General features: G+C 35.6%; 1 protein-coding gene across 3 annotated transcripts; it reads right to left on the reverse strand.

Moving 5' to 3' along the window:
- Nucleotides 1–611: 611 nt before the first annotated feature.
- LOC148599990 (uncharacterized) lies at nucleotides 612–13132 on the reverse strand. 3 transcript variants are annotated; one of them, XM_088558045.1, is made up of 6 exons: nucleotides 12782–13132; nucleotides 10705–10822; nucleotides 10026–10137; nucleotides 9038–9177; nucleotides 7274–7431; nucleotides 612–2988 (listed from the first exon to the last, which is right to left on the reverse strand). In XM_088558045.1, the coding sequence occupies exons 1-6, from the start codon at nucleotides 12987–12989 to the stop codon at nucleotides 2918–2920; spliced, it is 807 nt and encodes a 268-aa protein (XP_088414171.1). In that variant the 5' UTR covers nucleotides 12990–13132; the 3' UTR covers nucleotides 612–2917. The 3 variants fall into 3 exon arrangements, with proteins under 3 accessions (XP_088414171.1, XP_088414173.1, XP_088414172.1); XM_088558047.1 differs by lacking the exon at nucleotides 7274–7431 and having other exon boundaries at nucleotides 12782–13131; XM_088558046.1 differs by lacking the exon at nucleotides 612–2988 and having other exon boundaries at nucleotides 7270–7438; nucleotides 12782–13131.
- Between the last annotated feature and the right edge of the window lie 1880 nt (nucleotides 13133–15012).

Raw genomic sequence — 15012 nt, forward strand, 5'->3', positions numbered from 1 at the left:
TGGGCAGTCGGGATTTGGGATAAGGAGGGCATTGTATGAGGGGAGTGGAGATTAGGAATGAGGAGGGGCATTGAATGAGGGGATGCATTGGTGATTAGAAATGAGGATGGGCATTGTATAAGGGGATGGAGATTTTGAATGTTGAAAATGGTCAAATCAGTTTTAAAAATCACAAAAACAAAAACACCCTCTTCCAAAAAAAATAAAAAATAAAAAAACAAAAAACAAACAAACAAAAAACAAACAAAAAACAAACAAACAATAGTTTAAAAATTTGCAAAATGTCAATATGTAACAAAGAACATTGAATGATAGGAAGCAGTATACTTAAAAAACTTGGTATGTGAAAGATATGGAACAGTCTATGGAGAGGAAAGAAAATTTGTAATGTTTTTTTGGAAAGTAAGGGAATTGTGGATAAATGTTATATTTGAATATTTGAAATGTTGAAATGTAGTTTGGAAGGAAACCGGACATTTCGGTCCACGGACAACTCGGCCCAGGACCACTCGGACCGTGTCTCTGGATCAGGATTTCGAATATAAGTGGCCGAGTGGGGTCATCGTTGCTCGTGATAGGATTGTTTTTATATAATTAAATGAAAAGAATACTTAAATAAATACATTTTAATGATGTCATAATGAAACAGTTGCATTTAATCAAAAACCAACATTTCACTTTGAGAAAGGATGCATTTATGATATAAAATAGATGAACATTATTTAAAGAAAAAAAAAATTCATGTGTCTACCACTGCCTAGGTTTTGCTTGGACACCCTCTTAAGGAGGTAGGCCTAAGGTAAGGGACATAACTCTTGAAAACAGTGATATGTATCATATTCAATTTCACCAAAGCGTTTAAAGCTTTCCGTTGAAAAAGAGTCCAAGTTACTTTGATGCTTACATGAGATTGATGGTGAATACAAACCCTCCAGTGATTTGAAAGAGTGGTGTCCCTTACCTCAGGTCTACCACCTTTACATGTACATTTACTTTTTGAACACGTATTTTACTTTTTTGTTTATTTCGATTTATTTTTTTCAGAAAAATGGAAATAAATAATATAGACGTATGTCTATCGTTTTGCAAATTTCTATCTTTAATTTTAAAATTCAATAAAAGACGTTAAATTTCATATTACGTACATAAATAGTTCAAATAACATTTTATTAAAACAATGCAACTCTTTTTACAGTAACATCACTCTTAAACCTTTCTGAACTGTAAAACGTGTTTGGTTTAGAGAGGTAGTCAGTTTACCAAGGTAAAAAAACCATTCGAATTGAAAAAATGCACTGGTTTAGATAGGTTGTCAGTAAAATCAGGTTTTACTTGACTGTCGGTGACATTTTATATATTTTATACATTTTAAAATATATATACAGTGAAAGATGTCTTAACTGATAGTCTTTTGAATTGGATCAGTTTAAACAGATGTTCGAAGTTCAAAATACATTCAAGTTGATGTAAATGTCCTTAAAAAGTGTCTAGTTCAAATATGTCTCAGGTTATTCAGGGTACGCTATACACAGATTTGGACCTTGTCATTGGATGCAGGTGTTTTAACACATAAAAATGGGGGAACGTTTAACCCCGGACTTCAGGTGCAGGTATTTTTATTACACATAAAAAAATTCTTAAATTGCTCAAAACAATGGGTAGGAGTTTACCAGTCATGCCAGTTTACACATAAAAAAGGGTCCGGGCAGCGGGCGCAGATGCTCATACCTGTAGATATGGGAACGTTTATTTCGACATGTTCTACGCCTTTCCATGTCTGGACAGTTTTGCACTTCAGTAAAATGGTGAATGTGGTTTAATTAAGCAAAATAATGAACGTACAATACAGGTGTAAGGCATGTACATATGATCCTAACAGTACGTCAATTGAGCATGCGCGAAGGCGTATTATAAATCACGGACCAAACGGTGTCCGAATTGGTATATTTCCCCAAAAAAATCGCGTTTTCCATAGAACGAAGATTGTTTCAAAGACAAATTTAGAAAGAACACCTGGGTCGGATCCAGGATTTGAGTTTGGTGGGGGCGGGGGGTGGGTGCGTTAATTGGATAAAATGCCGTGCAAAGCAAGACAAACAATATTATGGAGTGAAACTTGTGGTATTTTTTTTCTTACAGATTTAAGAGCGGGCGTGCGCCCCGCATACCAGTCCTTGAATCTGTGCCTGGGTAAACACTTTATTTATATCCTGTATCACAAATATATTGGACCTTGTATTGTTTCAGTGGAGTTGCGGCTCAAAGAAATCGGTTTCTTCCTTTAGTATTAGAGGTACTATCTACATGTATATCCTTAGTATGACAATGCAAAGTAGAGGTACTATCTATATCCTTGATATGACAATGTGAAGTAGAGGTACTATCTACATGTATATCCTTAGAATGATAATGTGAAGTAGAAGTACTATCTATATCCTTGGCATGATAATGTGAAGTAGAGGTACTATCTACATGTATATCCTTAGCATGACAATGTGATAAAGCCCTACTCATTAGTCTCCGCACCCTCCTCCTCCTGTGGCGCAACTATGACTTCCATGATCATCAAATTCGTCTCCATGCCATGTTGAATTCCACCGATCTGGTCCTCGTTTCATACGAGTTCCTGACGTCCATGTACTCCGTCGAGTCGATTTATTGTTTTGTATGCCTTTCTTTCCACAACACCAATAACCTAACATACAAAGCATGCCGAGAGCAACAACTCCTATAATCACGAAGATAATTATTTCCATCATTTAAAAATTCACTTTTTACTGATAAGAGGATATTTTCTATTTCAAAGCCACATACTCCGTCCCTTCAGAGTTTTACAAATTAATACGTAAAAACCAAAAACAGCTTGGTAGATATGAATTCGGTCGAGCATAAACTAGGTAAATTTTTCACATCGAGTTCACATCCACGAAAGCACAGGAAAGGTTGAACCATGCCATTTAATATCAGGAAGATGTCTTTTGTGATAGCCTACAAATACATATGTACATTAAGAGTAATCAAGGGAACCAAGGTTATAGCGGTAATCAAAAGTATGTAATCCAAGGACAAAGACCAGACATGGAAAACAGACATACACAACAAAGAACATAAAGTAACTAGAATCATACATACAAAGTAACAAAAGCAAATGAGCAACTCGGACTCCACTAAAAACTGGGAGCATGGACCAGGTGCACCGGTAGGGTAAGCGTCCTCTGCTTTTCTAGAAACACCCGCCGAGTTGCTCATAAAAAATCAATTTCGGGGTAGACAAACTAGGAAAGGTAAACTATGACCCGTTGAATAAAACCTGTCTAAACCAATCTCTATTTAACTTTATTGGGCCGTTTTAGACAGGTGTTTGGTATACCAAGGTTACAAGGTTAATATAAGGGGACTTTAAAAATGCCTGATTTAGACAGGTTTTGCGATTACTGATCGGGATTCTCTTTAGACAGGTATCCACACTGAGAGTTCTGTCTGGTAAAGTCATCACGGCTAAGCAAGATTATATCCATTCTAGAGAGGTCTGTCTAGTAAAGTCACCACGGCTTAGAAAGATTATATCCATCCTAGAGAGGTCTGCCTAGTTAAGTCACCAAGGCTTAGCAAGATTATATCCATCCTAGAGAGGTCTGTCTAGTAAAGTCACCACGGCTTTGCAAGATTATATCTACATGTATTCTAGAGAGGTCTGTCTAGGAAAGCCACCACGGCTTAGCAAGATTATATCCATTTTAGAGAGGTCTGTCTAGTAAAGTCACCACGGCTTTGCAAGATTGTATCTACATGTATTCTAGAGAGGTTTGTCCAGTAAAGTCACCACGGCTTATCAAGATTATATCTATTCTAGTGAGGTCTGTCTACAGTTAAATTCGAACATCAGACACTGTTCAGAGCTTAACTTCAAATTCATAAAAAAAAAAAATGATACAGTGAGTGCGACCGGAAGTGGCAAATTGTACCAACGAAAAAGTATTTTGATGAAATTTTAAAGATCGTGAAATGATTAGCACCATCAAAACATACAGTGAAATCTGTCTAAACCGACCCCCTTTTTTACAGTAATAAAAATGCTTTGCTCAGACAGGTTTCGTATTATTATTCCTTTTAAACAGGTTTCACTGTAGTTAAATACCGAAATACCAATGAAAAAAATAACAGCAACAACAACACAGAACTAACTACCGTACACATATATTATCGACAATTTGTAATAAATTACTCCTTCAGTGAGCCTCTCAAATTCTTGTGGTAAGACATCACATACATGTATAAATGTATAAAATTATATCATTGAAAATTGCTTTACACAATCACAAAATACAAAAAGAAACTAGATGAATACAAAGCAATGTGTTACAACATATGATGCCAAGAAGTAAAGGACAAGGTCATAATTGGTATAATTGTGTTTACCTTTTTGTATTAATTGCACGTGCGCAATACATTATGCTTCCGAATTATTTTGTTCTACTGCAAGCCGTATCTTCCGGAAGTAAATGCTATATATGTTCATCAACTATACATTGCAGTGACATGACAGACAAAATAAAAGCAATTTTGTACGGTGACTAACTACAAAATTATAAGAGAACCAATTCAAACGTATTGATGGTTTTTATCGTAGAAATTAAATCCGTATACATAGTGTTTTCCGAAGCAAAAGTACAAGTATACAGTAGTGTTGAATTTACGAATCATGCAAAATATCAACCTAAGTTAGGTCACCAAATAACTTTTTATTTCATTCCTCCCAAAGCCTACTGGAACGGTATTATTTGATAAATGGTATTTCTTCACTACCGGTATGTTTGTGTGTATCGTGTACTTATTCTGTCCTATATTAGATCAAACTTAAACTAAATGTAATTAATATATTACAAAACGTTACATCAACATATTTCACGCCTATACTTGATGTTGGCCATTCAGAAGATACTCCCTACTTGCGGAGCTCGGGATGCAGCCATATTTTATCCTGTTTTTGCAGAGTTACCTCCCGTAAGAGCAGGTATAATTTCGAAGTCTCTCTAATCGACTCGGGTGCAGAAAAAGAGGTAACTCGAATGAAATTGGAATCCCCAGCAGACAAACACAACGGTGCTTCTAAAATTTACAGGGTGTTTCATTTTGTTGGTAGGTTACATAAGGATGATTTTCATTTGTATCCCGGGCGAAGAAAATTTATGGTAGGGTCAGTAGAACGAGAAATTCCCTTTTAATTTGACTTTCGAGTATCGTTCAATCCAAAAAACGTTTCTTGTCTCGCATCGATCGGCCTACGTCCCTAACATAAAATCCTTGGTCCGACCCTGTTCTCGGTCTAAATACGCCATAACTTAAGTACATACATGTACATGTAAAGCTATAATAGTCCTGTCTATATGTTAAGCCCCGTTCATCATCATCATTTCACGTTGTTCATTTAATCATCCATTTCATGTTCGTCGCCTGAATATAGCTGAAATATTGCTGCTCTGGCGTTAAACCCCAATAATGAATCAATCAATCCATATTTTAAAGAAAAACATATTGATTTCCGCTAGAATCTTGGTTCCCAACCAAAGAAAGAAAGATAAATCTAAACAATAAATAAACCAGATCCCGTCAAAGCTAAACATCACGTGAAATTCTTTCATAACAAGTGAAAACTGACTCAACCGAACCCATTTTGGACTTTAAAAATTTGTTCGATTTAGACAGGTGTTCGGTTTACATAGGCTCAAAATACATTTAAATTGGTACGAAAGTTTAAAAAACTGTCTCGTTTAGACAGGTTTTCGGAAAATTAATTAAAAAATCTATATCAACACTGTGCAATGATTTCATAATAATATTTTAATACTTTTAGAATTACAGATTAAACAACGTAGGTTCTATCCACAGTGATTAAGTGATTCAGCTTTTTCCTGAATTCTCAGTTATAGGAGATGCACATCTTTGATATGAACATAATAATTCTACAGTGTCTAAGTCTGAATTATATTGGTATTTAACTGATTACACAACGTAGGTACCCCCTGAACATGAAAGACGGACAGACGGACGGTGTCGCGTGGCTACTAGACCTACTTTCAACTTTGATGACACGCGTAAATACTGTCCACATTACTGTCCACATTTTAAGTAGCATTTTAGCTACAAGTCATGGAAAATGTGATACATGGTTGAAAGGCCGACATATTTTTATTTTTTATCTTTTGTTTAAAACGTATGAGTATATATAATATATCATGTGAAATTTCATAGAATCCATGTTCAAAAGAGATATAAATTATATAGTTTGAACTGTTAAATTCAAATATAAGGGTAATAACTCTGTAAATGACACTAAAATACAAGAGAAACTGTTGGATTTTCAATGTGGATTATCTCGTTAGAGAAGACAGATTGGAAAGAATAATTATAAATTTCATCATAAAGCAACTCAATGACAAAAATAAAAATGTGCAGCCTTTTTGGGGGTGTATCACATTTTACATAATTTGCATGATTCTTACAAAGACTACTACTTAAAAAGATCCTTAAGAGGTTAAAATAGGAACCTAAATAGTCCTTGATATTAGTTCTCAGTGGACCACAATTGTTTTGGGACCTGTCGCATTTTGAAAATAGTTGTATTTAAGTACGTCTCCATCTAAGAATCAGACAAAATGTGTATAAGTTGTGGCATATGAAGAAAAAACCTATTGCATTTTCCACGTATTTATATCTAATAACCTTAAGAAACTACTGTCAAAGTTGTCCATTTCTTGCCGAAACTTTGTACAAAATTAACACAGGGTGGGGGTGGGGCTTATTCCATCCCCGGACCTTCCTTGGATTCACATTGCAAGGCCCGTATCCATTCAAAATATCCAAATAAAGAATTTTCTTATATTGTCCTAGACTTAAAATTCAAGTATGTATTTGTGTAAAATACTTTTTAATGTGTATCATCTAAGTCAATCTAATAAAGAGACTATTTTCATTTAACTGAGGTCAGCTGAATTTCAAGCCCTGCTTTATCACTTCCTAAAATCCCTCTCACTTAGCCATCTTTTGATGACATCATAACTACACATGACTCTTCTAAAGGGACGCTAACGGTGTTTACACAAATCTCTTGTAATATGTATAAGGACACTTCCCTGAAGACGGCATTAAAAATCCCCACCACCCCCTCCCCCTCCGTCATCATTTCCCCCTCCCCCATCACAACCCCCACTATCGTAATGTGAAACTGCATGGAACCCCATTGTATTCGATCTCACAGCTGTCGACCCAACACCTTGTCCACTTGATCTGGTCTTCTGTTCCACTTTAAGTCCGCAACACAAGCAGCCGCAGCAACAAATACCAATTAATGCAACAACTCCCCCAATAAGTCCGTAAACAACTTTCATCAGTATAGGATCTTCCTTACATTGGGCCGTCTTGAACACTCTCCTGAAAACTGGTATATTTTGGAAGAGTTAGGTTATGAGATGTTTGACATTATTGTGTACATACTACTGGCGTCTGGTCTTATCAAGGGGTTAGATCTAGGGTAAGGGACAAAACTCTTACAAATCATTGGGATGTTTGTATTCAGCATTTTACATCAATCTCATGTAAGCATCAAAGTAACTTGGACCGATTTAACTATGCTTCAAATGAAAGCTTGTATGGCTTTAGTGAAATTAAATTCGAAACAAACATATAATTAATTTCAAGGGTTATGCCCCTTACCCTACTTATATCTCCTTAAGTACAGTTCGGAAGAGATTGAGTGTTGATGTATGACAACAAGTCACATATGACCGACAATTTGACTGATTAAGGACTGGTCGATAACCGATGACCGATCTGGGCCTTGTTCTGTTAAGACAAATTACATGTGATCGACTCAATTTAATTTCAGAATTTTCATTGGAATAACTCTGAAATTGTCCGAACATTCCGCTTCAATTTCTGCAATGAATACACTCAATAAATATGTATCCGAAGTTGCATACATGTATTAATGTTGAGTGCAAAATCGATCGTTGACTGACATTGGACACTGATATTCCCTGTGAATTGAAGCATTTATCTATCGCCGTTCCATGCACTATCACTGTCCTTCGGGCAGTCAATTAATCGTGATAATGCTCTCTAAATAGACAACTACTTTTTTTGTACTATGTATATAAACTTGTTCCTTTTATACATGTATTTAAAACAGAGGATAAATGTATCTTCAAGTGTCGGTATTTTGAATTTTCACTTTCAATTCCAGAAAATACGTTTGTACACAGTTAGATATTTTCCACGTGAAATTCATGTTAATCGAGCTTTACATAAAATTTATGTAAACTTCACATGAACGTCACGTGAACTTCACGTGAAATTCACTTAACATGAATTGCATGCGAACAATTCACGTGAATTTCGCGTGAAGACTCGATTCACCCGAATTTCAAGTGAACTCTGTCACAAAGTTTATTTGCTCAGACCGGGTGAAAGTTATGTGAAATTCGTGCGAAAATAACGTGAAATAATTTTGCCTGTGAAGCATAGGGGAAAATATAGTCCAGATGGCCTCGTTCACATCAAATAATGGAAGAAAAAAATTATCTTCCTGCCTTAAAACGTTAATTTATAGTGTATATAAAAGAACTGGACGAGTATTTCCGATTGGTTTACATACAATGTAAATGTATCAACAAAAAATCAAGAAACATAAAAAAAATGACAATTCAGAAACATCGATTCCGAAGACTTGACAAAAACGTCAAAACAGGAAGTCAAATCGAAATAGCAAACAATGTATAGGTGACATGTACAGGTTAGTGAAACCTGTCTAATCCAAACCTTTAGTAATCCGAAAGCCTTTCTAAACCTGACAGATTTTAATGCCCTTTTGTATTAATTAAAATGTATTTCGAACCTTTGTAAACTGAACACCTGTCTCAACAAAACACTTGTCTAAACCGAACACATGTCTAAACCAAACACCTGTCTAGGCCGCACCAATATTAGTAACAAAATGGGGTTTCGTTAAGGCAGGTTACAGTGTATTTTATTGACTTACTTGTACTCTCTGATCAAATATTTAAGACCTTCGCCAAACTGGTTTTCTGTTAGATATTTATCTCGGGTTTCTTCGTAAATTATTTGTATACATTCTGCAGTCAATATTTTGTTTGCTACTTTACCAGGCGAAGAATAAACCTGTAGATTAAACAGCTCTAATTATAAACTATGTCCATGTATAGTGCTGTTATTACACACTGAACAAAAAATCTAGTTTTCTATGTTGTTTTGTATCGTTTAAGAAGGTAGACCTAGGGTAAGGGGCATAACTCTTAAACGTCGTTGAAGCGTTTTTATTCAGAATTTTACATCAATCTTATGTAAGCATCTAATTAACTTGGATTCATTTTATTCTGCTTCAAACGAAAGCTTATATCACATATCGCTGATTTCATGAGTTATGTCCCTTACCCAAGGTCTATCTTCTTAAACCTATTATTTACTCACTTCTGACTTAACTTTAAAAAAAAAAAATTACAAAAATTACAAAAATAAGGATGTTGGGGTTCTTTGTTTCAACCCCCAGATCCCTCTCCGGAATAACCTCAAATTGACAAATATATCTCATATCTATTCATCTTAAGCAGCTTTAAGTCTTATTTTCTTTTGCAGTGTAATCGGAGAAATTTCATCAGGATAGAGGTAACTGCCCCTGATTTAGCTCCAATCATTCTAGCCCAACTTCTATATTTCAGTTCTCATGTTACAAATAGTTTTAAAAATAACATTGTGAGTTGTCAGCAAAATTTTCCTCACTGTCTAATTCTTATAGAAATTGGCATACGTCTTCGGAATTAATTAACGAATAACTGACGACGATGTAGTAAGCGGAAAATAGATATACAGGGTAACAATTGCGAATAGAATCTTTATTTACTCGACATATATCTATTATGAACATTCTATTTCTTTGGTTAAAAGTATTATACTTTTGCATTAATAGCCTAAAATTGATAGAAATACATATTCTCTAATCGCCCTCTTACCTGCCTATCCTCTTTCGAAAAGAAAATGACAACATCAGCATGACATGACCCTGTAAAATCCCACTTGTTTCTTAGGGCGTCTGCAAATTGTTTGGCGTTTAACTTTTCATTTCTAAAATGATATTAAACGTGGAAAAGAGTTATTCGGAAATTCTAACGAAATGCTCGTTGTAAGGTCGAATTTCATTGGGTAACGTCAGAGTATCGATTCAACGGTTTGCCGCTCAAGATATTTCATTGCCGATCGACGTTTTAAAGTGCAAAGTTCACAGATTCATCCGACAATTACAATTAAATGGAGATACACGTACAAATAAGATGCTCTGATGTATGTATTCAATCGGAATTACATGCCTTCGGCTATTTCCGCTACACACTAAAATGACCTTGGGTGCACAAAAAAAGAAGAAAGTGTTCTTAATTGTACGGCGTTGTAGTGATTTCTGCTAATAAAAGTTGTTATACATCCACCAAGTGGGGCTGAATATCAGTATTAAGTATCTCAAAGGGTTTTGGTGCAAAGAGTGGAGTTTAAAAAATCAACAAGTTCAACTATAATTCTAGAATCAGATTGGATTAAAGTTTTGAAGATTTGCAAAATAACAAAAAATGTTCCAAGTATGAGAGTTAATTGTTCGTTTTTTAGATTTTAACCCACGTTTGCATAATTTATACTCACCCAGACACGATTTTCATTTTATTGATTACAGCGAGTGCTATAACATAGTTATCCAGTGTGTCGTCACAAAGAGGTTTGTGAGCCGGTACATTCAACAACATTTCATCTATCTCACCAGCTGTAAAACAAAGAAGAAAAGACTAAACTGAGTAAAGTGTTCAAAGTGCCTCCAATTTGCACCAGTATATTTTGTAACGTTGGTTCCCATGGCAATGGAGGTCCAGATTTACAGTGAAAGTAACAATGATGTGAGATACGTTTGTATGTCCTTCTTGCCTTCCTTTCGGTTCATGGAGAGGGGCATCACTTATTCATCACTCCTCCTACACCGCTGAATGAATGTAATGAAATTTTCACAGAATCTTTATTAATACATATGAACATTGTGTACCTAATATTTTAGATTTTGATGCGAATCAATTTGGGGTTTTCACATAGCAAAATATAGACTTCGTCATTTGTAAATTTTGGGACATGAGGACCAATCTCTTATCCGTTACCTCTTCTACACCACTGGATGGAATTTAATGAACTTTCTCAGAATCTTTGTCATATATTCCCATGTGCACCTCCAATTTTAGATTTTGATCCGAATCAATTTGGGGGTTTCACATAGCAAAACATGGACTTAGTTATTTATATATATGAGAACATGGGGGATAAAATCTCTTATCCGTTACTCCTTTAACATTGCTGAATGGAATTCATTGAAACTGTCACAGAATCTTTATTACACATTATTGATTTTGATCTAAATCATTTGGAGGTCAATAGATGCATGTTATGATCAAATGAGGAGTTTAAGGTATCAGTTTAGTGAAAGGGTAATCAAGGGAAACAAGATTCTAGCGGAAATCAGTTCCCAGTTTTAGTGGAGTCCGAGTTGCTCATTTGCTTTTGTTGCTCTGTGTGTATGGTTTTGGTTGCTTTGTGTTCTTTGTTATGTGTGTCTGTTTTCCTTGTCTGGTCTTGTCCCTGGATAATATTCTTTTGATTTCCGCTAGAATCTTGGTTCTCTTAATGACTTACTCTGACATCCCCATTCCCTCATTCCCCATCACCCTATATATCGAGGAATTGAAATTTTATCCAATACAGTTACTGTACTCCAAGAAATCAACTCTTATATGAGTAAAACACAGTCAACAACCGAGCATCGCATTTATACACTTTGCTTCCATTTGTTAAGGCTTTGAAAAAGGGACGATGGCTGAAAGGGACGATGATCGAAAGGGCAAATTCGTGAAGAAGAAATTCTCCTTCCTGCATAAGATTATTTATTTATTTTTTTTTGTGTACATGTAATATAAATGACTGATTGGAATTTTTCAATAAGGTTTCTTGACCGGTCATGAACTGTGTACGCAATTGATATTAGTTAATATGCTATAAGAGTAATCAAGGAACAAAGGTTATAGCGGTAATCAAAAGAATGTAATCCAGGGACAGAGACCAGACCTGGAAAACAGACACACACAACAAAGAACATAAAGTTACTAAAATCAAAACATACAAAGTAACAAAAGTAAATGAGCAACTCGGACTCCACTAAAAACTGGGAGCATGGACCAGGTGCACCGGTATAGTAAGCGTCCTCTGCTTTTCTAGAAACACCCGCCGAGTTGCTCATAAAAAGTCAAGTCCGGGGTAGACAAACGAGGAAAGGTAAACTATGATCCCGTTGAATAAATCAGTTTTCATGGTGCAGATGGATACATCATAACGATCCACGAGTTCCTGATGACGACCATAAAACTTCTGTAGTGATGACTTCAATCTTGTAACAACATAACGCTGTTCCAGAAGCCTATTTGTTAGACTTCTAGCGCGATACAAAAAGGCATTGTGAACAGATAATGTAAATAAAACTCCAGAATAACAATAACAGATTGTCGCTTAATTAACGTCATATCTAAAATTTCGCTGGCGGATTCGGGGGGGGGAGTAATCTCCCCTTTGTTGCAAAATTTGGACGAAAAGCAAATAAATAGTAGCCCCATTTTACCTGGGTTCCCTTTGAACAACCTTTTTCTTCAAAAGGGAATTGTATGTGCTTTACAAAAACTTTCAACTTTACCTGCCTGACCGTTCAGTATTTCACACGGGTCACATATAAAGGTATCCTTACAGCTGCGCCCGCATAATCCACTTTCTCTTTTAGGGTTCGGGAAAGAGTAACGGTCCCATTCCTCCCTGCACACGGGATCCGGACAGTCTTGTCCAGTGGTAAAAATAACCGACGTTAGGGCTACAGTAAAAACTTTAGTAATAAATGCAAAATCCATCAATTCGGTAATTAAAACAAGATTCCATATTACATATTTATTTAATCGTATGCCAACGCACTCGTTTAACACCCAATGGCAATGTTCGTCACCCGACCCGGTGGTTTTCCCAAAGATGGCGGATTTTACACAAAAATGAAAACATAAATTACCTCTAGGTGCACATATACCACACAGCGAAGTACTCCAAAGAATGCGTGAAGGTTAAATGAAGTTCATATCATTTTATAGTTGGTTGTTTGGGTTGGAAAGATTTTTAGATGTGTGGTGCATTTGATCTGCGAACAGTAATTAAGTGTTTTACAGTCTACACTTTACTACACCAAGTTATTGTACACTGAGTTCAAATATACCGTGCAAAATAAATAGCTACGCATTTGTGTTTGGCATATACACACTGTATACAACCCATTACGCGCATGCTTTCTGGTACACTGTTTAATGTATGAAGACTTCAATCGCTGCCATTTTCATTTGACACAATGGAATGGTCTCCCATTCGACGAGGGAGGTTGGGGATGGATCCGCCTCGTTTGATTTTTTTCTTTTTGTGGTGGGTAACTACTTGCGGTCTTTTTGCTCACTGTTATTTAAGGAGGTACAATGTAGACTTAGGGTAAGGGAAATAACTCTTGAAATCGGTGATATGTTTGTATTATATTCAATTTCACCAAAGCCTAATAAGCTTTCTTTTGAAACAGAATGAAATCAGAGTTACTTTGATGCTTAGATGAGGTTGATGTGAAATGTTGAACACAAACGTTCCTAATCATATTCGATTTCACCAAAGCCCATCGCTCTTTCATTTGAAACAGAATGAAATCAATCAAGTTATGTTGATGCTTACATGAGATTGATGTAAATTGCTGAATACAAACGTTATAAAGATTTGTAAGAATTTTGTCCTTTACCCTAGCTCCTTAAGTGTGAGTGACAGTGAATAAACATTTGTTTCAATCTAAGAGGTCAATTCATGTAAAAGAATTTTTTATATAATCATCACTATACTAAAACAATTGCGAGTTGAAAGTCCGTTTTACAGTGTCCTGTTGGCCTCGAACATCTCTAGTTCTGTATTAGAAGTGCAATAAGTATATTATAATGCAAGGGCGGATCCAGACACTTTGGAAATATGGGTAACAGTCGGGTATTCCTAAAAAAGGGGGGTTCTAGGACATTATTAACCAACTTTTGTCAAGTTAACATATGTAAAGGACAATTTTGAAACTTAAACAAGGAAATGGAATAAGGGTGGGGGTCTGACAAAAAAAAAGGGCAGGGTGGGGGTAAGGTGAGAGATAGTCATTTCATGTATACATGTAGACTTATTCAAACCTTTCAGTTCGTCTGATAAAATGATGAACACAAGCAAAATTATCTATGTTTTCATGAAAGACTTTCGTCAAAAAGAAGTTCAATTCTTACGTTAAAACCGTCTAACCGTGCCGGCATGGAATTTCTATGTTCATTATACAAATTGTCTTCCATAATATAGTGGATAGAATGTTCGAATGGATGTCCACAACTACAAGATGGGGTTGGCACTACATTTATATGAAATAAAGTATTTAGCGAACTGCGCATGTTTCTAAGCCTATTATGTATAGTATTATCTTTCCTTTCGCCAAAATTGAAACTCAGGGTTTTTTTTATCGAAGTTCTTTTATGATTCTTTTGAAAATTCTTATGTTTCTTGCATTTCGTGTCTCTAAATTTAGCTGATTCCAGTCTTCTACTGTTGAATAGAAAAATGGCCTGTCGGTACTAGTTAATCTGAAGTGGGGGTATAGTGTAATCCGCACTGTTGCGTAAATTATACGACGAAATCTTGTTATTAAGTGGGGGCATAAGATCGCTGAAGTATTGTGGACACAGATGGTGATGAATATAGTAAAACATGTTAAGACGTTTGAATCGTCTTTTATCTTCCAATAACTCCTAATCCGTTTCATAGTAAATAGATTCCCTGCTGGCAAAAATATGTTATTCTATAACAATAAACCTTTATTCAAGTTGCATTTTT

This window comes from Perna viridis, chromosome 13 (assembly GCF_037379345.1).
Source record: "Perna viridis isolate PV_CMFRI_1.1 ecotype Kerala chromosome 13, ASM3737934v1, whole genome shotgun sequence".
Classification (NCBI taxonomy): domain Eukaryota; kingdom Metazoa; phylum Mollusca; class Bivalvia; order Mytilida; family Mytilidae; genus Perna; species Perna viridis.